General features: G+C 37.0%; 2 protein-coding genes across 4 annotated transcripts; one reads left to right on the forward strand and one right to left on the reverse strand.

The window, feature by feature from the left end:
* The first annotated feature begins 4,798 nt into the window (after positions 1-4,798).
* On the forward strand, positions 4,799-10,105 carry LOC110921473 (cellulose synthase-like protein D3). Of its 3 annotated transcripts, none has more exons than XM_022165798.2 (4): positions 4,799-4,995; positions 5,851-6,778; positions 6,851-7,658; positions 8,199-10,105. In XM_022165798.2, the coding sequence occupies exons 2-4, from the start codon at positions 5,913-5,915 to the stop codon at positions 9,957-9,959; spliced, it is 3,435 nt and encodes a 1,144-aa protein (XP_022021490.1). In that variant the 5' UTR covers positions 4,799-4,995; positions 5,851-5,912; the 3' UTR covers positions 9,960-10,105. The 3 variants fall into 3 exon arrangements, with proteins under 3 accessions (XP_022021490.1, XP_022021491.1, XP_022021492.1); XM_022165799.2 differs by lacking the exon at positions 4,799-4,995 and adding an exon at positions 5,353-5,501; XM_022165800.2 differs by lacking the exon at positions 4,799-4,995 and adding an exon at positions 5,394-5,505.
* A 1,202-nt stretch (positions 10,106-11,307) lies between these two features.
* Positions 11,308-14,427, reverse strand: LOC110920671 (heat shock factor protein HSF8). Its single transcript, XM_022164856.2, has 2 exons — positions 13,962-14,427; positions 11,308-12,652 (listed from the first exon to the last, which is right to left on the reverse strand). The coding sequence occupies exons 1-2, from the start codon at positions 14,247-14,249 to the stop codon at positions 11,546-11,548; spliced, it is 1,395 nt and encodes a 464-aa protein (XP_022020548.1). The 5' UTR covers positions 14,250-14,427; the 3' UTR covers positions 11,308-11,545.
* Between the last annotated feature and the right edge of the window lie 13,122 nt (positions 14,428-27,549).

The raw sequence follows: 27,549 nt of genomic DNA on the forward strand, positions 1-27,549 counted from the left end.
AAGTATTCAAGAGTCAAAAAAGGTATTGGTGATTTGCTTATTTGAAAGACACTACTCAGGTTAGTTATATAAAACGGTTGATTTGCTAATTTTCTTTATACCAATTTAATAAAGCCCCGACTTTTTAGTCCGATTAGGCCTCCAAAAATGTTGGACCAGCCCTATCCCTGGGAAAGGTTATGGGTTAAAACTTGCTCCTCGTGCGCGTTAGTAGTTGTGTGAGTATAATTTCAGGAAAGAAGTTATCAAACATCGTAGTTTATAGGTTATAACCGCTAAACGTTTATTCACCCACACTCTCCATAGCTTTTCACCTAAATACTTCTTTTAAGTTTATCTCAAACACTATACTTTTAAGATTTGCCGTATTTTTCATTGGAAAAATTACAAGTTTTGTCCTTTATCTTTATACCACTATTCAGACGGTGTCCTTTTTAACGAATGTTGACAAGCGGTTTCCTTTATTAGGTATTTTGTTGCAAGTTTAGTCCTTTACTCCCAACCCAGTTAAAAAACTCTGTTAATTATTGACAGGCAGTGTCCTTTACTAGATATTTTGTTGCAAGTCCGAAAAATTAACAAGGTTTTTTTAACTGGGTTGGATGTAAAGGACTAAACTTGCAACAAAATACCTAGTAAAGGACACCGCCTGTCAACATTCGTTAAAAAGAACACCACCTGAAAAGTGGTATAAAGACAAAGAACAAAACTTATAATTTTCCCTTTTTCATTTATCATAAAAAAACCTTAAACTCATAAATATCACACACACATATATGTATGTATGCATACATTATTACATCATGTACTTTTTATACTTATGGAAAATAATGCATACATCATGTACTCTTTATACTTATGAAAAATAATATTGAATAAGGGTGGAGATATAATAGGAAGTTTATTTGGCTAGGAAGGCTAAGAAGTGATCTTGACCATCTATTTACTTAATCAAGGGCTAAGATTAAATCAGGGAAATTGAAAGTAAAAAAAGAGGCGCGTGACTTTTTTCAGGGGCAATCTAGTCAATCCAAGCCAATAGTTTCTCTCTCCTCCAATTCCCCTCATTTTTTAAACGTTAATAACTCTTTCATACGACATTATTTTTTTATAAAAATTGCACCAAAAAAACGAGTGTTTTTTTATCTTTAAAACGAGTATACTATTGCTATATTTTGAAAAAAAAAATTAAAACCCAGTTGCGTAAAACGCAATAGAAAAAACCCCAGTATCGTAAAACGCAATGAAAAAAAAACCCTAAAAAATGACATTTTTCTAAAACGCAATGCACAAAAAACACAAAGAAATGACTTTTTTGTAAAACGCAATGGCCAGAAAACACATAAAAATGTGTTTTACCTAAAACGCAATGCACCAAAAACAAAAAAAATGACTTATTTGTAAAACGCAATGGCCAGAATACACTTAAAAATGTCTGTTTTCTAAAACGCAATGGACTGAAAACACATAAAAAAGTGTTTTACCTAAAACGCAATGCACCAAAAACACAAAGAAATGTCTTATATGTAAAACGCAATGGCCAGAAAACACTTAAAAATGACTCATTCTAAAACGCAATAGCTGTCTGTCACTGTGAACTGTCTGTCACTGTGAACTGTCTTATTTCTAAAACGCAATGGACACATAAAACTGTCTGTCACTGTGAACTGTCTGAATTGTCTACGAATTACTGTCTTCGAAATGAGCCAATTTATGGAAATTTAATTTTTCTGATGCGTTTTTAGTACAGCAATTTAATAGAAAAAAAAAAAACCGGGGGCTGCCGCCCCTGGGACCCCGCCAGGGGCTGCCGCCCCTGGGACCCCGCTACCGGGGGCTGCCGCCCCCGGACCCCCGCAAAGATCGTAAAACGCAATGACTAAATAAAAAACCCAGATCATGAAAATGAAATTAAAGAATTTCTTACATGGATCGAAGCCGATTTCTTCATCAATTGACGGAATTTGAATGATAGAAACACTTATCAACGCTCGAATCGAACGAATCGAGTGATTATCTCCAAAATCACCGGAAAAAACGAGATTTTTTTATGAAATTAAACTGGGTTTTCTTCAAAAAAAAAGCTGAAGAACACGTTGATCGGGTTCTGAATCATTGATTTGTGATGAAAATCGCACTATAATGTAGTGATTATTGAGATATAAAGTGAAGAAATAGTTGAAGATGGTGGATTTTGAAAATGATGGGTTTTTGAATTTACTGGGTTTTGAAAAAGGAAGAAGAAAGAGTTGGATTGACTAAAATACCCTTTCTCTTTATTTTAAAATTTGCCACATGTCATAATCCTATGGCTTCCTATCCTTCCTAGAGAAAATTAACTTCCTATTTGATCTTTACCCTATTGAATAAATAGTACATTGTAACTTTATATCGAAGTTGAAAGGGAAATTCCGCCGGTCGGCAAAGTTGCCGGAAAAAAAGAGATACTTTAAATGCGAAATCGAAGAATTTTTAAACGCGTTGGGTGGCCCCACATTGCTTTCTCGTCCGTTTTTGCCCGTTGTTTTCTTTTTCTAATTCTTTTTCTTTTTCTTTTATCTTGCTTAAAAAGTTTAAACATGAGGGGCAGTTTGGGTATTATGAGAATGCTTGTAGTTAGAGGTGTACAAAAAAACCGGTTTTAGAACCGAAACCGGGAAAAAAAACTGAAACCGTTTTTTTTTAACCAGTTTTTTATAACCGGACCGGTTTTATAACCAAACCGTCGGTTTGTGACTGGTTACTAATATTGATCTGAAAAACCGGTTAATAATCGAAACCGGTTTAAAAAAAATACGGTTAAAACCAGAAAAAACCAAAAAAACCAGTCCTAACCACTTACACCGGTTATTGTTTTGGACTTGAAAAACTGGTTAGTAATCGAAACCGGTTATAAAAAAAAACGGTTTTCATTTTGGATGAAAAAACCGGTTTGGTTAATAACCGAAACCGGTGTTTGAAAAAAACCGATTTGTACACCTCTACTTGTAGTCCGCATAACCTTTGAGAGTTGCGTTTAGGGTAAGGGTACTATTGTCAATTGCATTATCATTTTTCGTTGAATACAAAATAGTGATATTTGGTGAATTAAATAAATATAGAATTTTGAATTATTTAACATAATGAGGGAAAAGATATTGTACTGATTTGAAGTTTGAACAAGAGCCTAATCATATTGATTTAGTAATTATCCATAATTATTCTTGTGAGATTTTATTTTTCTAAACTAAATATAAGTTAAACCCCCTCGTTAATCACATAAATTTCCAAGTATACTACATCGCTCATCATAAAAGTTAAATAACCTAAAATTTCACCGTTTAGCCGATAATACTTCCAACTTATGAATTATACCACGTCACTCTCAACTTTCAACTTATTTTTCTCTGACACTCCCAACTAACTAAGCCCTAACCCATTTAGCTGACATTAGATGGCACGTCACTAAACAAGTTTCACATAAGATTCCATGTCATCAAAAAGCCACGCTAGATGTCCCGTCAACAAAAAAATGCCATTTAGATGTCACGTCACTAAACAAGTGCCACATCAGCAAAAAATCTAACCGCGTTTTAGTTAGTTTGGGAGTGCCAAAGGAAAATAAGTTAAAAATTGAGAGTAACGTGTTACAGTCGTAAGTTGAAAGTGTTATCAGCCAAATGATAAAAATTAGGATTATTTAAATCCAATATAACTCATTTAAAAGACAAATTTCCAAACTCAAAAACTTTAACTTATAAAATTTTAATTGTGGAGATGTAAGGCTTGAGTTGAACTCACGCATGTGTCTAGAAGCTTAAGTTTAACTCATACTTAACTCGTTTAATATATCCGAATTTCTTTTTTTTCTTTGTACATATACATAAACTTCAAGCTCGATAAAACGAGATCCAAGTAAGCTCAAAGTCAAGTCTAGCTTGTTTAAGTTCGTCTCAAGTAAAACTTTTTATAAATTGATTTCAGTTACCTATGTTCAACTTAATTAACATACACACTATTGAATGTTCATTCAAAACTAGGACTGTTTACGAGCTGAACCGAGCTAGGGCAAAACTTGAGCTCGGCTCGATTATAAACCGAACTGGCTCGACTCGGCTCGGATTTGAAACCGAGCTGGAAATCTCAGCTTGGGCTCGGCTTGGTTTGGCTCGATTTGAAAAGAAATATAAGCTTGGGCTCGGCTTGGTTTGGCTCAAATATTATTCAATAATTCAAAAGTGCGTATCCAAAATAAGCTCAACCCAATACATTACAAAGCCAAAATCAAGTTTAATAACACAAAATACGTTCTTAATTTCAACGAAATACAATATAAGTTCATTAGCATGGTAATCAACCTTTAAATGTGATATAAATATTAAATTATACTCCTAATCACATGTAAATAATAATCATTTTTTTGTGAAATATTATAATATATATAAAAATAAAATATATCAAAAAAAAATCCCAGCTAAGTCGAGCCGAGCTGGTATGCGAGCCAAACCGAGCCAATCCGGCTTGTTACGAGCCGAGCCGAGCCGAGCTAGATTCACTTTCTAACCGCTCACTTTCAAACCAAACCACATCAAACGAGTTTTTTCTAAACTAAATCCGAGCGAGCTTCAAACAAACTACGAGCTGTGAGCTTTTTGTACAGGCATCTCAAAACCATGTTCATTCCAAACAATATTAAAAAAAAAATTTAAAATAACATCACAATAGAATGTAATCATGTATCAAATTGAAACATGAAATCCGCAAAATGTTAGGCCCACTCCCTTTATCTCTTCCTAGTTTCCCCAACATTCTCCATTTTCAATTTTTCACAAACCCTTCCTTTTCTCCTCTCTCTCTCTCTCTTACACACACATTTCACCTATTTCGGACACTCTATTCCGCCATTTGGATCATCCTTTTTTTCCGGCGATTCGTCCTAAGATCCTTGATTCCATCTCATTAGTATCCCGACAACATCTGTCAACATCACCCCTTTAACAACACAAGCTTACTTAGGTACTTTAATCTTGTTTATTCAAACTGTTTTTTTTTTTTAGGGTTTTGTTTCCTTAAATTTGGAGTGCCGGAGCCGGCGATTGTTTGACCCAGTTCATGTTTATTTATGTCTCTTTCGTTGAATATTTAAACCTCATTAAACCTCTGATTATGAGTGTGATTACCTATTTAATTAATTAATAATAATATTATTTTATTTTTGAAGTGTTGGTTCAGGTAATCTAAAGATATTATTATTAATATGATATAAAGTTTTATTTATTTTTTTGTTAATTACAGTTGTAATATGGAAGATGTCTAAATATTTTCTTGTCTTTGTACGTGTTTGGTTTGAATTTTTCCTCACACGCTCTGTGGGAAGCGGCTTCTTTGTTTTTATAAATTTATTATATAATAATATAATGTTTTTTTAGTTGTATATATGATGAAGAAATCTGTGGGTATTTGTTCATCTGCTTGCTCTGTTTCTTCCATGGATGGTGCTTGATATCTGAATTAGTCATTGTGTATGTATGTCTTGATATCACATAATGATTTTGATTTGTGTATTTTCTTGTTTTTTTTTGAACTGTTGATGTGCTTGTTTTTTTAAGTGTGTTGGTTTCTTGTTTTTTGATGATGAGACAAAGATCTGTCATGTGTTTTGTGCTTTTGAATCAATCTGGTCTTTTTTTCACATGATCTGAGTGTGTGTGTGTGTGTGGGGGGGGGGGGTTGGTGTGACATTCTTATATCATTATATATTTGTATCTGATCAAAGCATGCTTTTTGTTATAGGTTTTTTTTTTTTTTTTTTTTTTTTTTTTTTTTTTTTTTTTGGATGATCTGTATCTTTGTTTTCTTTTTTTATTTCAGTTGATCTGTGGAATTTTTGGGATATTTTATGTTAGAACTTTGGTGACAAAATTTAGTGAAAGATGTCTTCAAGATCGCCGAAAGCGGTAGAGCTACAACAGGGACGCGGTGCGATTCCTCCACAGGTGACTTTTGCGAGAAGGACCTCGTCGGGCCGATACGTAAACTATTCAAGAGAAGATCTCGATAGCGAAATTGGCAGCGGTGAATTCATGAACTACACAGTCCATATACCGCCCACACCCGATAATCAACCGATGGACCCATCGATTTCACAAAGGGTAGAGGAACAATACGTCTCAAGTTCACTTTTCACAGGTGGGTTCAACAGTGTAACACGGGCCCACTTGATGGACAAAGTGATCGATTCCGAAACTACTCATCCTCAAATGGCTGGTGCGAAAGGGTCTTCGTGTCAAATACCGGGATGCGATGGAATTGTGATGAGTGACGAGCGGGGTGTCGATATCCTTCCTTGCGAATGTGATTTCAAAATATGTCGGGATTGTTATGTTGATGCTGTGAGAACCGGTGACGGGATCTGCCCGGGATGTAAAGAGCCGTATAAACAAACCGATCTCGATAAAAACACCGTTGACCCCCGACAACATTTATCTCTCCCGTCAAACACTCTGAATTCTAAGATGGAGCGAAGGCTGTCATCAAAGATGGAGAGGAGGTTGTCGTTAATGAAGTCAACTAAGTCAGCTTTGGTTAGGAGCCAAACGGGTGATTTCGATCATAACCGTTGGTTATTTGAGACCAACGGAACCTACGGTTATGGCAATGCGTTTTGGCCGAAAGACGAAGGAATAAGCGAGGATAGAACAGGCGTAAGTGGGGCCGAACAACTGGAACTTCTTAACAAACCTTGGCGGCCTCTTACTCGCAAACTGAAGATACCTGCTGCTGTTATAAGTCCTTATCGGTATGTACATTTATGACATCATCTTACTTTCGGTTCTCATTTACGACATCATCTTATTTTATTTTAATGTAGGCTTCTAGCATTGATTCGGATGGTCGTTCTTGGATTATTCCTTCATTGGAGAATCACTCACCCGAATGAAGACGCGATATGGCTGTGGTTTATGTCGGTTATCTGCGAAGTTTGGTTTGCGTTTTCTTGGCTGCTTGACCAACTTCCGAAACTCGCGCCCGTTAACCGTGCAACGGATTTAAATGTTTTAAAAGAAAAATTCGAAACCCCGAGCCCGAATAACCCGTCGGGAAAATCTGATCTTCCTGGGGTAGACGTATTCGTTTCTACAGCAGATCCCGAAAAAGAGCCACCGTTAGTTACCGCAAACACCATTTTGTCGATTCTCGCTGCTGATTACCCTGTTGATAAGTTATCGTGTTATGTTTCTGATGACGGTGGGGCCCTTTTAACGTTTGAAGCCATGGCGGAAGCTGCAAGTTTTGCCAACATATGGGTCCCGTTTTGTCGGAAGCATGCTATTGAGCCGAGAAATCCCGAGTCTTATTTTAGTTTGAAAAAAGATCCGTTTAAGAATAAGGTGAGACAGGACTTTGTGAGGGATCGCAGGCGAGTTAAACGGGAGTATGATGAGTTTAAGGTGAGGATTAACGGGCTTCCAGATTCCATTAGGAGACGTTCGGATGCTTATAACGCTAGAGAAGAAATCAAAGCCATGAAACTTCAAAAAGAAACTGTTGGTGATGAACTTTTGCAGCCCGTTAAGATCCCGAAAGCAACATGGATGGCTGATGCTACTCATTGGCCCGGTACCTGGATGATTCCGTCTCCCGAACACTCAAAGGGTGATCATGCAGGCATCATACAGGTGATTATTACAATTTATTCGAAATAGAGGGTAATCTGGTAATTTTGTATTGAGTAAAATGCCATTTTTGTCCCTGGGGTTTGGCCAGTTTTGCGACTTTTGGCCAAAGGTTTGTTTTTTTGCATCTGGATCCAAAAGGTTTGAAATCTTGTCATTTTCACCTGACTTGTTGACTCCATCCATTTTTCTCCGTTAAGTCAGGAGTATTTTTGTCTTTTTTGTTAACTTAAAGGGCAATTTGGTCATTTGAATACTTGTACATTATGCTAAATGCTTGTACATAAAGTGAAAAATACCGAATTGCCCTTTAAGTTAACAAAATAGACGGAAATACCCTTGACTTAACGGAGAAAAAATCGACGGAGTTGACGATTCGGATGAAAATGGCAAGATTTTAAACCTTTTGGATCCAGATGCGGAAAAACAAACCTCTGGACGAAAGTCACAAAACTGGCCAAGCCTCCGGGGGACGAAAATGACATTTTACTCTTTTATTTTACTGTTACGGTAGTATGAAACTGTTTGTGTGTGAAATTGCAGGTGATGCTGAAACCACCGAGTGATGAACTGTTGAATGGCACAGATGACGAGGCGCATCCGCTTGATTTCAGTGAAGTTGATATTCGACTTCCTCTTTTGGTCTACGTTTCTCGTGAAAAACGACCGGGCTATGATCATAACAAAAAGGCTGGAGCCATGAATGCACTGGTTCGGGCCTCGGCCATCATGTCTAACGGCCCGTTCATGCTTAACCTCGACTGTGATCATTATATATACAACTCTCAAGCCATACGAGAAGGGATGTGTTTCATGATGGACCGAGGTGGGGACCGCATCTGTTACGTACAGTTCCCACAAAGGTTTGAAGGTATCGATCCTTCCGATCGTTATGCCAATCACAACACTGTTTTCTTTGACGGAAACATGCGGGCGCTCGACGGTCTTCAAGGCCCGGTTTATGTTGGGACTGGAACGTTATTTCGTAGAACTGCGCTTTACGGGTTTGACCCGCCCCGGTCAAAGGAATACCATTCGGGCTGTTGCAGCTGTTGTTTTACTCGGCGCAAGAAAAGCTCCGGTTCGGTTGCTTCTGCACCGGATGAACACCGAGCTTTGAGAATGGGAGATTCGGATGACGATGAAATGAATCTTTCCTCGTTCCCGAAAAAGTTTGGTAATTCGAATTTGTTGATAGACACAATCCCGATAGCAGAGTTCCAAGGCCGACCGCTTGCTGACCACCCTGCGGTTAAAAACGGTCGACCACCCGGTGCACTCACGATTCCTAGAGAACTTCTAGATGCATCTACTGTTGCCGAAGCGATTAGCGTGATTTCGTGCTGGTATGAAGATAAAACCGAATGGGGAAACCGGGTTGGATGGATTTACGGATCGGTAACTGAAGATGTGGTTACGGGCTACCGTATGCATAACCGCGGATGGAGATCGATTTATTGCGTGACCAAACGAGACGCTTTCCGTGGGACCGCCCCAATTAACCTGACGGATCGTCTCCACCAGGTGCTCCGGTGGGCCACCGGATCAGTCGAAATCTTTTTCTCAAAAAACAACGCACTTTTAGCCAGTTCGAGAATGAAGTTTCTTCAACGAATCGCTTATCTTAACGTCGGGATTTACCCGTTCACCTCCATCTTTTTAATCGTTTACTGCTTTCTCCCAGCTCTTTCGCTTTTCTCCGGTCAGTTCATTGTTCAGAGCCTCGATGTCACATTTCTCGTCTACCTTCTTTCGATTACGATAACGCTTTGCATGCTGGCGGTTCTCGAGATCAAATGGTCGGGTATCGAGTTAGAAGAATGGTGGAGAAATGAACAGTTTTGGCTCATTGGCGGTACCAGTGCTCATCTCGCTGCTGTTCTTCAAGGTCTTCTTAAAGTGGTGGCTGGAATCGAGATCTCGTTTACTCTAACGTCAAAATCTGGCGGTGATGATAACGACGATGAATTCGCTGATCTTTACATCATAAAATGGACGTCTTTGATGATACCACCGATTGTGATTATGATGACGAATCTTATCGCTATAGCAGTCGGGGTGAGTAGAACGATCTACAGTGCTATACCGCAGTGGAGCCGACTATTGGGTGGGGTGTTCTTTAGCTTTTGGGTGTTGGCCCATTTGTATCCGTTTGCGAAGGGGTTGATGGGCCGAAGAGGGAGGACACCGACGATTGTGTTTGTTTGGTCCGGGCTGATTGCGATCACGATTTCGCTTCTTTGGGTTGCGATTAATCCGCCTGCGGGTGCTAGTGAAATTGGAGGGTCTTTCCAGTTCCCTTGAGATATAAGGTTTAGATATGTGAATTAGGGTTTATTGTTTTGTACTGTTGGTGGTTAGAAGGGTGGGTGGGCTACACATATTCTTCATTTCTTTGTACTCTTGATAGACAATGGTTGCAAAAAGAGTTGATTTGTTTTGTTGTTTAATTTGTGGTCTTTTTTTTTTTTTTTCTTAAATGTGCTTTTTACCAAAAAAAAAAAAAGAGATGTTTTAAAGGGCTTGTAGTACAACCAATGAGTTTGTATCCTAGTGGTAAAAGTGTCATGAAAATGTATAGGTTTAAGGCCTTGAGTATTAAAATTAAAATCTTGGACAATTAACAAAGGTGATTAGAGGGTACATGGGTTACCTTTGATTAACAAATCTTGGACATAATTGTTTCTTGATGACATTTTCATTTATTAACTAATAATTTGTTTTTCATAATTTGTGCTTTGTTAATTTTTAAAAGAAGTTTCTTGTATCACTAACTTTTACCGAATACTGTTGATTAGTATGGTATTAATGAAGTTTAGTAAGTTTTCCGTTAAAAGGTTCTGACGCTTTAAAGTTAGAAGATTGGTTTTATACGTATTTGTTAATGTTAATGACTGCTTCGGAGTTGAAAAAAAAAGTCCAAAAACGCTCAAGTTGAAACTGACTAATCTTGAGTTCGGCTCACTTAGCTAAGAGTTGATGCTTAAAATCAAATTAGTTTCGAACTCGATTGTTTAAAGCTCCTCCGTAAGTAAGTTATTTATTTATATTCATATATTTGTGTCTTTGTTTTCAAACGACAACTCTAAATATTGTGAAATCGTGATAACTCGCAAAAAAAAAAATCAAGATAAATTTTTTATACTACCATTATTATGATTATAATAAAACATTCAAAAAATAAATTAATGCTATTGAACCATTATTTGTATTTTTCTTAGAGCTTAGTTCATGTACACAACGTTACTAACCTAAAAAGCATAGGAAGCAATGAGAAGATGACACATGACACACGGTACTTTTTAGCACACAAGAGATTCATCCTTTTTTTTTATAACTTCAACATTATCCTTTTCTTGATTGAAGGAGGTGAAGGTTTTTGGTTTCTTTTTCTTATGTTGGCTTGCAACTTTAAAAGACATGATGTAATAGAGGGTCCTTGGCATCTAGCAGAACACCTGGGCATGTTTCTAATAAAATGAAGGTCGCTATCGACATTGTTACCCGTAAGCATTGCAAAAGGGCATGTTGGATCATCGGTTGGGTCATTCTGGGTCGCGTACATAGGTTGTGGTTGAAAAAGTCATTTAAAAACACGTATCAAAATGGGTTCACCCGTTATATTTTCAAACAAGCAATTTTAGGACGCCAATCACTCCAAACATAAAAGTTAGGAGATTTCATACGTGTTTTCGAAAGACATGACCCGAGTCTAAAATACCAAGTATAAAACTACCTCGTGCAAATAGAAAGTTGCAGGGGACAGACAGGGAAATGCTGATCAAGCATTAGCTTCCTTTTAAGGTCAACACAAAAACACAACAGACTGATGAGTAGAACATCTACTATATTACTTTGATCATATACCCCAAATCATATTCGAAAAACAGTCAACTTTTTTTCGTATTTGAAGAAACAAACTCGGTTTCCGACAGCTTGCTTTCACTTCCCTCCGTCATATTATCATCCACAGCCACGGTCCCTGAGTCCATTTCATCATTCGCATCGCCCTCTGGTTTCTGTTCAAGAAACTGCTCCCAAGACGGGTCATATGCGGTCAGATATTTCTCCATTTCCGTCAGCAAATTACTATCCCATTCCACGTCAGCATCAGGAGAAAAACTCCCTATATCTAACGCAAGTTTTTCATCCATCAGTGCTTGATTCTGTGCTTCGGCGTTCATGTAACTGTCACTGGATATGTTGACGTCTGTCATCATTTCTTGCAACTGTGAGAGCTCGGACACATCGGACAAATCTTGACTGTCGAGTATCGGGCTTGTATCCGGGAAATGATCTGCTGCGACCACTCCGGAATTCGCTTCTAGAGGTGCCGAAAGTACATCCGTCACTGCTGGTAAATATGATTGACCCGAAGCTGGTGGCGTGACATCTTGAAGAGTAACTCCCGAACTAAAAGGATTTAAACGTGACGTATTATCGAGTTTCATGATTTGTTTAAGCATTGCTTGTGCAGCATCATTCATCTTGGGTTGGTATCTAACAATCCTTCCATCGGAAGAATGTTCGTTTGAAATAACTTCGTCTTCTTTATACCTTCGTTTTTTATTCCCTTCTGTAATGAGACGAGTGCTTTCGTTTTGCTGTTGTACAAAGTGAGCCAAAAACCCGGGGCTGTTAACCGCTTTTGCTAAAAACGACATCATTTGTTGCTGTCGTTGTTCCATTCCCTGAAGACGTTGAACCATTGACTGCATTTGACTATCTGTTGATTGTTGCTGCTGTCGTAACCTCACGAGTTCTTGCATTAGAACGTTTTTGTCTCGTTTTAGTCTCTCAACTTCTTCTTCTAGACCAAATTTTCCAACTTCAACACATGCACCAACTGAGGATGTTTGTTGATGAGTTTGTTGAGGCGGTTGCGGGTGTCCTGAAGTTGATTTTCGCCTGACTATAGTTTTTAATAAGTGTTTTTGACCGCGCAGAAATCCCTCGTTGGCGAATTCCCAGCGATCGGGATCGACTTTTCTAAATCCCTGTTTATTAACACAAAAAAAAAGTGAACAAAACTACATACTCAACACATTCATATTTGTAAATCCGGCTTTCATATTACCAAAAGATCCAGAACACGTATACAAGGCATCCATGTAGTCACTGTTAACATGTTATAGTTCACAACTTATATAGTAGTGCAAGATTGGATGCATATAAGTTTTTAGAAACAAAAAAAAAAAAAAAAATTACACGTCCTGTAAGGTTAAATACAGATAAATAGGCATACAAGAAAAGGTATCGGATTAACAGAGATGAACAATAAAAGAAGGATGAGAATTCAAAGTGTAAACAAGCAAGGAAAATGAGATTGTGAAATTGTAGTTCAAGCTCTCAATTAGCTCTAAAGTCAATTAACTGACATTTCGAGAAGGAAAAGCAAACTGAGTCAACGGATATGTTTTGACTCTCGATTTCAAGACAGATTTTTTTAACTATATAGTACATACACAAAACTCAGGGTGAGCGCTGGTTGGTTGGTTATAAGCCAAAACCGAACCAACAACTTATGTTTCAGTTTTTAGATTTTTATAACTCATCAGTTAGGTTATCAGGAAAGGTGGTCCGGTTTAACTGGTTAACCTATTCCAGGCCTGGGTCAATTCAAGCCCATTTTTATTAATCCAGTCAGATTTCGAGCCAAATAAGAACAGCCACCTATTAATCTATAAAGAAGAAGAAAAGGGCAAATAGTATAATATTTATAAAAAAAAGTTGTAACAAAACTTCTCCAACATATTATTAATAAAAAAACATTAAGGGTTGGTTTTAAAGTCGGTTTTGCTAAGTTTTTTGTAAACATATAACCATAACCAAACCCTAAACCCCTTATAAAAAATCATAACCGAACCACCGGTTTCTCATTTAGTTACGTTATTTCTGTTACCATCAAATGTTTGACATCAGTATCTGCTACTAATCCCACTATCTTCTCTTCCTAACTTCTTCATGCCGACCAATTACGACAACAGCAAGCAACCAGAATGCTTCTAATCACAAACTTTGCGCTTAGCAGACGCGTGTGAGCCTAGATAAACTATCCATAAGGTCTGGTTATACTCTTACAAAGCTGCTAAATAAATCAGTCAAACTAAAAAACGGATGATCTTAGGTAACTAAATCACTCTCCCATTTCTTGCCCTAAAACTTGAACTCTAAACCTACTGATCATCATAGTCGAAAACTGAATAACTTACAAATTCATAATCAAAGCAATCAATTGCCAAACAACAACCAGACAATCATAACATTTTCAACACTAACTTGAAATTAAAGGAAACAGAACAATACATAAGTATTGAGCTGGCGAACAAAGCTGGAGAAATTATTATGCTTAAAGTATTTCGGCAAGAGATCTCTAGCAAACTCCGGTGGATCCCACACAACGAAGCTATTATTCGTAGCACTCCACGAAACAACCTTATCGGTGGCCGGATCATCAACCATATCGTAAGTTTTCACTAAGAACGGTGGCGGAGCATTGACACTGGACATCGGCGGCGGTGCAGGCGGCGGAACGGCGGCGCTGGCGCCGTCGGATGCGGTGGCGGTACCGTTGCTGTGAGTACGAGGCTCCATGGTGATGGATGGTGTGGTTAATTTAGGGTTTGTGTGTCTGCCATTGATGAGTGTAAACCCTAATTGAAAGATTTAGACGAGGAAGTATGGAGAAAAGTTTGGAAGAAGAAAGCGGTGATTAGATAGGGCCATTGCTATGATGAAAGAGGGACACGAGAGCATATTGTTTTCTTTTTTTTTTTTTTTTTCTAAATTTGTTTACGGTTTCTCTTTTTTTTTTTTTTTTAAGTGTAAATAAAATATTCGACTCTTTTGAACTTTTATTCTTTTGGCATGGGTCTTCTAAATTTGTTTACGGTTTTTTTTTAAGTGTAAATAAAATATTCGGCTCTTTTGAACTTTTATTCTTTTGGCATGGGTCTACAATAAAGTGATTTGTGTCTTTATTATACTGGTAATGGTAATTTCTTTAGAATATGAGAGAAATAGAACAAAATGTGACAATTTGACGAGCGAGGACGGTGGCGGACAATGGTGAGGATATGGGTGGTGTTTGACATTGTGTGAGAGGTGGACAAAGCATGCCAATAGTAGGCGGTGGTATGGTAATATATGAACGGAACTCTTGATGAAAAAAAATTAGAAGAGATATAAAATAAACAAAATGATATAGAATTGTTATTGAGTGTTATGGTAAACTATTTAGTACTTTGAGCATCCACAACGTTGGATCTTGTCCAAAATCCAGACTTGTTACATTATTTCAAATTACAACCATTCCAAATTTATTTTTTCCTCTAAAACTAAACTACTCCACCTCATCACTTAGTTTTTCATTTAATAAAGCTATTTCTAATTTATTTAATTAATAATATTATTTATTTTTATATTAAAATGCTAAAAATATGGAAAAATAAATTTGATAACAACATAATTTCTTTATTGTCCGTTTTATTTAAATTCAGAATAAAATACTAAAAAATAATATTTAGTTTTTCCAACACCTCTTTTTTCAAACAATTATTTTTTAAATGCTTACTTTTGCAACAACTATTTTTATCTATAAATTCAAATCGCATTTCAGGGGTTGTTGATCAATGTTTTAAAAACCGGTTCGTACCGGCCGGTTATACCGGTAATACCGGATTCCGGATGCTTAGCCGGTACGAAACACCCCGGTAAAACCTAAAAACGATATGTGATTCGTACCGCCGATAAAATGTGAAATACCGGTTGGAACCGGTAAACCGGTATCGGCCCAAGGTAATTTTTTTTTTTTTTTTTTTACAATTTCATCAAGCCCATTAGTTTACTCCATAACCTAGCGCATATCAATCTTCCTTGGTATACGGTGCAATCGATGCATCATTCATCATTTCATCCCTTCATCTTCATCACTTCGTGGCTTCCAGTTTGATTCAATATTTCAGGTATGCCATTGTGCTGCTACTGTTTCACTCTTTTGAATTGGTATATAATATTACTTAGTAGTTATTAGTAATCATGTATATATATATATATAGTAGGATTCCACGTGTATATAGCATATTATAATTGTTGGGAGGTCTTGACATGTGTGAAAACATGTGTTACTATTAAATTTTTGAGTTAATTACACAAATGAGTCCTGTGGTTTATACTTAATTTCGCATTTGGGTACTAACTTTATTTTTTAACAGGTTTCGGTTATATGGTTTCAATTTTGTAACACCTTTGGGTACTAACACCAAAATTAGTTAATTAATGACTAAAATACCCTTGCATTTTTTTAAGTTTATCAATGTAACACATTTGGGTACTAACACCTAGTTTTATGTAAGTTTAAATCAATTTTACAAAATCTAATTATTATTTTTTTTATTTTCATCTTTTTATTATATCTCTTAATTAACATAAACTCTATTTATTTTTTTTATTTTCATATTTTTATTAAATTTCTTATTTAACATAAAATCTATTTGTTACACCATTATTTTTTTTAAATAAAATCTACTAGCTATATAGTTTTATGTAAATTAAATTTCTTACTCGTTTTATATAATGCAAACCTTACTCGTTTTCAATTTTGGATTGAAATGATTGATAATAATAAATATCTTTCATGTAAAAAAATTTAAGCCTTTTTTTAACTCGTTTTTTTTTCATTTACATTTTACTATTTTAGAAAGATATTTAATTTACATAAAATTATATAGCTAGATATTTTAGATAAAACTATATAGCTAGGTATTTTAGATAAAACTAAAAAAATTTAAGCCTTTTTTTAACTCGTTTTTTGTAAAAAAGATATTTAATTACATAAAACTATATAGCTAGTAGATTTTACTGGTGCAACTAGTAGATTTTATGTAAATTAAATATCTTTCTAAAATAGTAAAATGTAAATGAACAAAAAAAACAAGTTAAAAATGGCTTAATTTTTTTACACGAAAGATATTTATTATATTATTATTATTATCAATCATATATATCCAAAATTGAAAACAAGTAAGGTTTACATTATTTAAAACTAGTAAGAAATTTAATTTACGTAAAACTATATAGATAGTAGATTTTATTTAAAAAATCTATTTAAAAAAATACTGGTGTAACAAGTAGATTTTATGTTAAATAAGAAATCTAATAAAAATATGAAAATAAAAAAAATAAATAGACTTTATGTTAATTAAGAGATATAATAAAAAGATGAAAATATAAAAAATAAATATATTTTGTAAAATTGATTTAAACTTACATAATATTAGGTGTTAGTACCCAAATGTGTTACATTGATAAACTTAAAAAAATGCAAGGGTATTTTAGTCATTAATTAACTAATTTTGGTGTTAGTACCCAAAGGTGTTACAAAATCGAAACCATAGAACCTAAATCTGTTAAAAAATAAAGTTAGCACCCAAAGGCGAAATTAGGTATAAACCACAGGACCTATTTGTGTAATTAACTCTAAATTTTGATTCTGCCATATTTATGTGTAAGTTTTAATCTATTTTTGGGTATTTTTTAGAATGTCATTTATAATGTGTAATTTTTAATATGTTTCCGACATTTATTCATTCCAGCAACTTGTTGGTTGGGATTCATGTTGGTATTATAGAGTTAATTAGTTAAACCGGTTAAACCACTCTGTACAATCCGGTTCAACCGGTTGAACCATTTTTTAGCCCAACCCGGTATGATTAAAAAACCGGTTTTTAAAACATTGTTGTTGATTATTTTAATTATGTAGTTTGTTTAGGGTAATATTTAATTTGTTCAGGTTTAATCATCTAGTTTGTGTAATGTTTTAAATTTTAATAAATGTGTTTTTTAGTTTATATTATTTATATTTTATACATTTGTTTCTTAAAATTTATGCTATTTTTAATTTATATTTTATACAAATTTGTCTTTTAGTTTATATTATTTTTATTTATATTTGTTTTCTTTTTAATTTGTGTTATCTTTAAGTTAAATTTATGCTTCATTTAAATAATATTAAGTTTGTTTTATTTAAACAAGTTTTTTTTTTTAATTTCAAATACAGGGGGTCTACTTGTTTGGGCTTTGGACTGGTCCGGTGGAACAAACTGGACGAGTCTATATCATGCTCTCCAACGAGTCGGGTGGTCCGGTTTGGTGGTTTGGATTTAGATGAGGGTGATGGACACCTGCATTGTTGTTGCTCTTAACGCCTTATAGACATTAGACAAATATAATTAAGTATGTTTAAATATTAAAAAGTTAAACATAAAACAATAAATATTTTAATTTTATATAATTGAGGTACGGATTTTAAAATAAAAAATCCAAACATTTAAAGTAGTTCATAATTTAATATTACAAATATGTGAAACACGAATAATATTTGCCCACACATCCATCCCCATGTTTATTTAATAATAACCCTATAGTGGTTTTGATAAAATGCGAAGGATGGTTGATTTTGCGATCAAACACAGACCGAACATCAATATGTGTAGGAGATGTTTTCTTTCTAATATAGTTAACCACTTAACTCTAATGAAAAAATGTGCAAGTTTAACATGAGAACTAGGGTACATGTATTCACTATTAAAAATGTGCAAGTTTAACAAGAGAACTACGATGTGTACGGTTTGATTTGGTTATTAGCCTCAGTCAGTGGCGGAACTAAACGGAAAATTCAGGGATATCCTAATTTTTTTACCGTACATTCATACAATGTAATAATATGAGTTTGGGCTTTTAAATTTTTAACTAAATGTGTGTTTTTTTAATTAAATTTGAGCTTTTAATTAATATGAATTTTGTGCTAAATGTGGGACGAGGGGCGGGGTCATCTCCTTGAATTTGAGGGTCGTCAAGGGCCATGCGCGAGTAGAAAAATTAGCTCCTCAGTTAGGATTGTCTTTAAGATTTCGAATGTCATACGACTAGTAAAAATGAGCACTTGAAATGGAAACTTATTTACTTAAACAAAATTCATTATATTAAATTATAACAATAATAACATTTTTAGTTATATATATCTATATTTCTAACCAATATTTAAATATTCACATGTTAAATCAAGTGTGATGACACGAAAAATCAATCCAATCGTTATTTGATAAGCTTCTAGTATATCTCAAGTTTTTAGGTGAAAGAGAAAAAAAGGTTAAAAACTATATTAAAGACCCTATATTTCACCTACACATAAATAATAGTAAGAGTTAATGAGTTGTCACTCTGACCCATCACTTTTACAGACCCTATATTTCACCTACACATAAATAATATATATTAATATTCAGTGGCGGATCTAGGATTCCGACCAAGCGGGAACGTTTATAAATAAGCGGTAACGAAATCGAAAAAACGTCAAATTTTTCCAAAATTTACACTAAAAATGTCAAAAATTTTCCGACCAAGCGGTAGCGGACACTACCCCTTGATACACTATACATCCGCCCCTGTTAATATTTATATTTAAAGAACCGGATACCTATTTTCTCCCTCCCCATGTTTATCTTCAACACAAAACTACATAGGTTGCCGGCAGTTCATCGGGAAAGATCTGAATAAGCTAATTTTACTCTTTTTCTCAGGGGTATCCTTATATTTGTTTAAGGGTGTCCAATACATAAAAACTGAAAAAAAAAATTACACTTCGTCAAGAAAGTTGAGGGGTATCCCGGGTAACCCCTGCCTCTCAAATAGATCTGCCCCTGGCCTCAGTGGAAACCGAAATCGAAATCAAAATCAAAAGCAAAGTCCCAAATTGGTCTATTTTATTAACCAATCGAGTTTAGTTTGTCACTTTTTAGTTCGGTTCAGTTAATAACCAAAACTATATTTGGGCTAAATTTTTTACTTAGAAATACATGAAATGAATACATTGAAAGAAAGATATAAAAGCTAGAAAATATACTAAAACTAGAGTAAAATGTCATTTTCGTCCCTGAGGTTTAAACACTTTTGCGACTTTCGTCCAAATGTGTCATTTTTCATCAAAAAAGATTGAAATTTGCGATTTTCATCCATGAGAGCCAAATTTCGACGGACAAAAGTCACAATAAATTGCCAATCTCAAGGATGAAAATCACAAGATTTTGAAACGACAAGAGCCCAGATGCGAAAAACAAACATTTGCATGAAAATTGCAAAAATGACCAAAACCCAAGGACCAAAATTGCAATTTATATAATTATACTGAAACTATGAATGGTTCAGTCCAATGTTTTAAAAACCGGTTTTTAAATCAAACCGGATTAGGCTAAAAAACGATTCAACCGGTTGAACCAGGTTGTGTCACACCCCAACCGATGGCGGAATCATCGGGGCGCGGCACTGAGCGAAACAGATTGTCCAGAAGTTTCCACAACAACTATTATATAAATTCAGTTTAAATGACACGTCCCATACCGTGTCCCAAATAAATAACAAGTTATCATAGAAAACAGCTAGGCAAGTAATTCCGTTCCGACAACTCAGATTCAATTATTATAGACAAATGTTTATTGTTTCTAGACTCCCTAGCCTTGATTTCATCACCATACGCCTAAGCATCATAGCAACTTAAGCACCTATCACATACGTTAAAGTAAAGTCAATACATTTAATGTAAAGGTGAGCATACAAGTTTGATAACAGCATATAGAGTTCGAATAGTTTACGCATAACCAGCACGTACACAGATAGCAATGATGCATGTAAATTATCGACATGGACCTATCAATACCAGTGACTGCGGGTTGACTGTCCGAGACAGTTCGCAATACATGATCACCACCGTAAATCATGCAAGTAGATTGTCCTTAACAACCCCCGTGTGAACGGGTGCTGAGTCCAAACTATAGTACTACGTTGCTAAGGCAGGTAGACAGCTTTCCACGTGTAAACATAATAACAAGCATACATTTAATCACGTAATACATGCAATTGGTTAGCGTTCAAATAGTTTGAATAGTGTGTTCGATTGTGATTTTGATAGGTAACGTATGTAACACCCAAAAGTGCTAAAGCAAAAAGGGTTCGAGTATACTCACAAGGGTTGATTATGGATTGAAGGGAGCGCTGAGAGTAGGGTTAACCTGAATAGTTCGATAGCACAACAATGAGTAACGTGGAAAGTAAACAAGTGTGAATGGATCGAATAGGCTGGTCGATCGAACGGCAGGTTCGATCGGATGGCCTGTTCGATCGGCTGGTATATCCGATTAGACAGTCCCGTTCGATCGGCCGGTAGGCTCGATCGGCTGGACCATTCGAGTGGATTGTTTCTTCCTCTGGTGTGTTTGTGTTTGAGGATTTGAACTTTTGAAGTTTTCGTTGCAGCATTTGAGAACACTGAAGTGTTCCTACCTTTCAAGTCAATCGATCGAGCGGTTCGCTCGATCGGCTAGCTCGCTCGATTGGCTAGCTCACTCGATCGGCTAGGAATTTCAGAAGTGGTCCTCAACTGAATGTCACTCGATCGAACAGTCTGTTCGATCGGCTGGCATTCCCTACTACGAACGAGTTGTGAAAACGGTTAAGTGTTGAAGCATAGTATCTCATGATCCGAACAGTAATGTTTACCAATCGGGTGACATGTTCGATCGAACACTACTTCGTCAATACTATACCTCATGAAATTTTGAAAGTGTGGGACCATGTGCTAGCCGATCGGCTGGCCCGGTCGATCGGCTGGCATGTCCGATCGGCTGGGCTGTTCGAACAGCCTAGCCGTTCGGCCAGCATTCCTGACCTGATCAGCCTTTCGTCTAACACTTGGCTGTTTGTTTATTGTCATTCTTTCAAGGTATCTTGACAACGTGTTGAACTATGGTAACCTCCGTTCCTACTTGTTTCTTTGGCTCGAGCAGGAATCACCCAAGTCCGGCCGGTGAACGGTTCGTGTAACACCTCGAAATTTTGTGTCCAATGATGTGTTAACACGTGTCATTTGTTTGCACGTGGCATCTATAATAAATAAAGGACTAATTTTGACAAACCTTGAAAGTATATAAATTCGAGGGTTATAAATGTCAATAAGGGTAAATATACTGTATAGTATCCCTAAATAATGCTTAAACCTTCAAACGAATAAATTATAGATCGTACAAATATAAAACGCGGAAGAAAGTGAGAGATTACAAACTACAGGGGGTAACTGTGTCAACATGTTTAATAATACCTCTGAGTGACCCTTTAACGTTTCCAAGACTTTGTAACGGTATTATACCCTCACTAAAATAATATATATGAATTACGCGAAGTTTCGATATGAAACGAGAAAGTTACGATCAAATACGTAGAAGAAGGGTTAAAAGCGCCAACAGGGAAAGTTAAGGCTTTCCAAGATAATTAATAAATAAACCGGGGACTTAATAATGCGGGTAATTAACACGAGGCCCCTATCGGTAAATAACCGAGGGCCAAACCGCAAAGTTACCCCTTCAGAACCGAAAGGCCAGGTGAATCATTACGAAAGATTTCGTTATTAATGGCCCGATTCTGTAATGATTATAAAAGATTTGAAAAATTCAGAAAATATAACCTTACGCGACCCGCATAAGGTTTAAACATAAGTTGAGGCGGGCCGCGAGCTTCCTCAATTACGCGTCTGATCTTTTGATCCCAGGCGACCCGCGTACAAGTTGCATGGATTGTCCATGCGGGTCGCGTACGACGCCCAGATGCAGAATGGTTGTAACTTCTTGACTTTTGAGCTCTTGAACGATCATTTGATCAATTATGGCAGCATGGGTGACCCCTACACAACCCATACCCCTTAGGGACACCTGCCCATGATCCATGATCAGTTATAGCATGTTGTGTGATGATCTTTAGGGTCTTGTGTGACTATAAATAGGCCTCTTTGGCTCATAACATTCACACACTCAAAAACACTTCTACTGATCATCTCTCAAGCTCTCAAGACTTCTCTGAAGTTCCATAAGCAAGAACACAACCTCTGTAAGTGATCAAACCCTTTGTGGTGTCACATTTCCTTAGTTATAGCCCATAAACGCAACCGTCGTAACTAACGGTTGTCATTGCAATGTCTTGCAAATGGTTCAGTCTTATGACGAATCAAAAATGGTTATGAGTTGGTATTTATGTGGGTATTAAACCTCTAAAAGGGTTCCCCCTGATCACCACTTTAACTATGTCAATTATCGAGTCAAACGTGCGGTTAAAAAGTCAACAGAAAGCTATTTTAGCGATTTAATCATAATCTGTAATGTATATGTTATGGAACCTGTTTTGACAATCATAAACCATGATAATAAGTATATAAACCTGTTTGCGCTCGTTTGAATCGATCATTTACTATATAGAACCGGTTCGGAGCCGAAAGTCGCAAAAGTTTGACTTTTGCTTTGACTTCAGTTCTGACCCGTTTTAGTGAGGTATAAATATACCCTAGGACTCTCTTAGGACCAGGTCACATGTTGGTATAAGCCTCTGTGGTCGGTTCATGAGTTATCCGAGTCTTTAGCGCAATTCCGTCATTCGCCTAAAAGTTGACCGTAACGGCCTTTTAAAATTAAAACGAGTATTTCGGACACGTGAACGGACCAACACCTTGCTTATTAAATTATAAGCATGTCCCTGAAGTTTCACGTCAATCCGAGCCCTAGAATGAGAGTTATGCTAAAAGGCGCACTTTTAAGAAAGTTTTGTAATTAACGGCGCAATTAGCATAACGCTCATCTAACCCAAGTTTTCGGCACCAAAACTTTTACCCACTGTGGTAAAATAATATTTTGAGAATTTTAAAGATTTTTAATAATTTTTACCTTGCTCATAACCTGCGGTTATGGCTACGATTCGGTTAATACCGAATATGCCCTTTTTGGCCAAAACGGGAGTTCTACAAGGTCTTTTGACCCGATTCCAGTTGCTACTGGTTTTAAATAATAAATAAAGTATTTTAAGCTTTATAAGCTGTTCGGGAAACTCAGATTTCCTGTAGAACTCGAAAATCCCTTTTAAAGTCTTTAAAATGACCGAAAAGCCCCTACGGGGCATAATACTAACTTAAACTCGTTACGGGCATTACGGAAGGTATCCTACTGATACCAAAATACTTTTAAGGCATATTGACTTAGGAAATAAGCGTACGACTCTTATGGTTAACCGTTTCGCCTATTTGCGCACACGGTACGGCCCACGGAACTAGTTTTCGTGCAATAGCCGATATGGGTCAAATTATATTATTTGAACCCCAAAATCCAGAGTATGAACTATAAACCCATATAAAACAAGTCTCTGAACTTGTTGGGTCCAAATCATACTCCATTCTCGGTTTTCGCCTTTTCGTGCGAATTAACCATATCTATATATCGGAACCAACCGGTCTAGGCTACGGCCATTATAACGACCCGTTAGGATTCTAAGAGGTTAATTAAAACCTTCGTTCCAGATTAGGAGCCCCAGTAAAAGCTATCGGTGACTTGATCTTAATTAAGGATTTATACTTGCAAAGGTAAATACTTTTGACTTATTTCCCCTATATGGGCTTGGGTTACGGTATATTAATACCGCTTGATTGAGCATTATATTCGTCCATCGCTTAGGTGGATAACTAAATAATATGATCGGCTCATTTAAACAGTTTTGTTGCTTATAAGCCTTTGGGGGGGTTTAATGACCGTTGTCCCGGATATCCTCGGCATCATTTTACGAAATGGCCACGACCATCGACATCCCGGTGTAGGCGTACACCCGGTATAAAGTGTCGACATTAAAACTAAAAGACGTAGCCGTTGGTTTCTGTACTACGGTTTTACGCAAACGTGGTGTGTCTATAAATCTTTAACCCGGCACGACCCGGGCTACTGAACGCATAAAAGAACATGTAAAACGTTCACAAGATCATTATGAATTTTCCCAAGTTATAAAAGAGTTTGTGCCTTGTGCATTCAAATCAATTTTAATAAACATTTTCAAATGTGTCAGTTGAATGTATTTACCAGTGTAAACTGACGTATTTTCCCCAAAAAGATTAAGTGCAGGTACCTAAACGTAATTGGCTGGTATTAGCTCCCTAGCGTCGGGATAAGCCTCGCAAGCTTGATTGCAGTATCTAATGGAACAATACTTTATCTGTATTTACGATCCACTGTGGATATTCAACTTTTGTAATACATTTTGATATTACAATCAGAGGTTGAAATTATATATTTAAATTATGCTTCCGCTGTGCATTATATAATTGTGTGGTTTGACTATATTGTTGCCAACATCGTCACGGTAATCCCCCACCGGGCCCACCGGTGAGACACGTGGAAATCGGGGTGTGACAGGTTGGTATCAGAGCCAACATTGAGTGAATTAAACACTACCCTAGTGTGTTTAATCTCAGTGACACAACTGCACATACTTGAGTCTAGACAATAACTTAGGACAAATTCGGATTGATACTCCTTTTTGTCTTTATTTTTCGATTTGATTTTTAATAAGTTTTGGAGCAGGAAAATGCCACCTGTTATATTCCGAGGAAGAGGAAGGGGACGTAGAGGCCGAGGAGAAATCGTGACACATCACGATCAAGAAGCTGGGCCATCTGGTACAAGACATCCTTCGATGACAAGAAGCGAAGAGCCACAGAGACGAAGAGATCTTTACGAACCAGCGAGGCATTCCACTTCGCACAGCTCGACGCCATCCTACCGGCACTCCTTTGGGCCAAATTCAGAAAATGATCCCAGTAACCCACAACCTTCCTTCATACCTCTACAACGTTCGGTATCGCACCGAAACTACGACGACCCTAGTCCGTACTACGTAGCTCAGTTTAATCCGGCTGACTACATACAGGAACCTTCAGGTTTTGTTCCACTAGGGCCACAAGACCATTTTTCTAAAGATCCCATGGAGGAAGATGAGGATCCAACTGAACCAGCTCGTGGTACGCCCACGCATCCGATAGAAGTATCTGATGGATCTTCATATCATGGTCCGCAGTATCAAGGCCCAGACAGCTTTATGGCCTTGTTTGACCGACATGAGTGGTACAACACACCATCTCATCAGACACAACAACCGAGACATCCACAGGATCCCTCTGAGGATTCACGCTTTGAGGCAGTTACGCCACCACCTCCGCCACCGGCACAACCAGTTATACCTGATCCGCCGAGGCGTAGGAGGACCAATGCTCGTATGTCTACACGAGGAGGAGGGGGTAACCACTTCAGCACTCCTCGACATTCTAGTAGCAGCCACTATCCGCCGCTACAAGAAGAAGGACCTTCAAGTCCTATACAAGAAGCGAACTCCGCACCTACCGCACGAAATTCGCCACCATTTGGGTATGACCAACCCATACCAGCTTACACAGGTCCAACGGCTTACAACCCGTTTGAACCGTCACAAGCACAATACAACTACGGCTATGAGCGCGACCCATATGTGGTGTCGGCTAGATATAATGCGCGCTACCCTGACGGAGCACATGGAAACATGGGACCACCGGACTACTCAGCTCATGGGTATCCAATACCTCCCAGACCTCCAGTTCCGCAACAAGCGCCACAACCACGATTTTCTCCTCCTGAACAGGAAGAAATACTCCATCGACTAGATCGTGTGGAGAGAGAGTTCGAGGAAGAGAAGAAAAGCCACCGAGGATTTCTCAAGGGCTTGGCGAACCTACTAAAGGGCAAAAAGAAGAAACGTGACCACTAGCCCTTAATAGTAGTACTACTGTAATTTCTACTTTGAAATAAGTCCCTGCGTGGACAACTTATCGTATTTCAGTCCCTACGTGGACTTATCTTTAGTCCTTGCATGGACACCTATCTTGTATTAGTCCCTGCGTGGACTTGTCATTTATTTTAAAACCTCTATGGAGGAATGTATTATTTGAAAGACCCGTTTAGGGCAATATGTAATTGTATTTGAGATTTTGGAATGTATGTTATGAGTTTTGTTTTAATACATATAAAAATAAATCAAAACCATTCCTTTTACATTGATCTGCCTAATAAAGAATCTTAAGGGGGTGAAACCTAGCTTGGGGTCTTTTAAGATCAGTCAAGATGGTACGACCTAGCTGAAGAGATTCTGATTCCCTGTTAACCTCTGTACGCATGTTAACATTCATGGCAGATGTGATTCGTTAAAATCACGCACGTCATTCCTATACAATAATCCTTTAAGGATTTCAAAACCCAACTAAATGATATATAAATCGTGGGTTAAATCACCAATGAAGGTGATCAATATTATAAAGACATCCATTTAGTGATGCAATGCCTACGGGCCAGTACTATAAAGACATCCATTTAGCGATGCAATGCCTACGGGCCAGTATTATAAAGACATCCATTTAGCGATGCAATGCCTACGGGCCAGTATTATAAAGACATCCATTTAGCGATGCAGTGCCTACGGGCCAATAATATAAAAACATCCATTAGTGATGCAGTGCCTACGGGCCAGAATTATTAAAGACATCCATTAGTGATGCGTTGCCTACGGGCCAATATTATTAAAAACATCCATTAGAGATGTAGTGCCTACGGGCCAACCATATTAAAAACATCCATTCGAGATGTAGTGCCTACGGGCCAACCATATTAAAAACATCCATTCGAGATGTAGTGCCTACGGGCCAACCATATTAAGACATCCATTAGAGGTGTAGTGCCTATGGGCCAAAATAATTGCCTTATAAGACAAAAGGCAGTAGTAGTCTATGACTCTCTGTCAGAAAGAGATAAAAGAACTACGGTTCAACTCTCTATGCCTTTGATTCTCTGGAATCTCGGCTAATATTATAAAACATCATCGTGATTAGGCTTTATGCCGCCAATACTATTTATATAGTTGAAATAGGAGATATTCAGATCCTAATATATAATGAAATAATAAGTTAACCAGATATGGTCTCTGTACCATGGTTGACAAATTGTCATAAAAGACAATC

This window comes from Helianthus annuus, chromosome 17 (genome assembly GCF_002127325.2).
Source record: "Helianthus annuus cultivar XRQ/B chromosome 17, HanXRQr2.0-SUNRISE, whole genome shotgun sequence".
Taxonomy (NCBI): domain Eukaryota; kingdom Viridiplantae; phylum Streptophyta; class Magnoliopsida; order Asterales; family Asteraceae; genus Helianthus; species Helianthus annuus.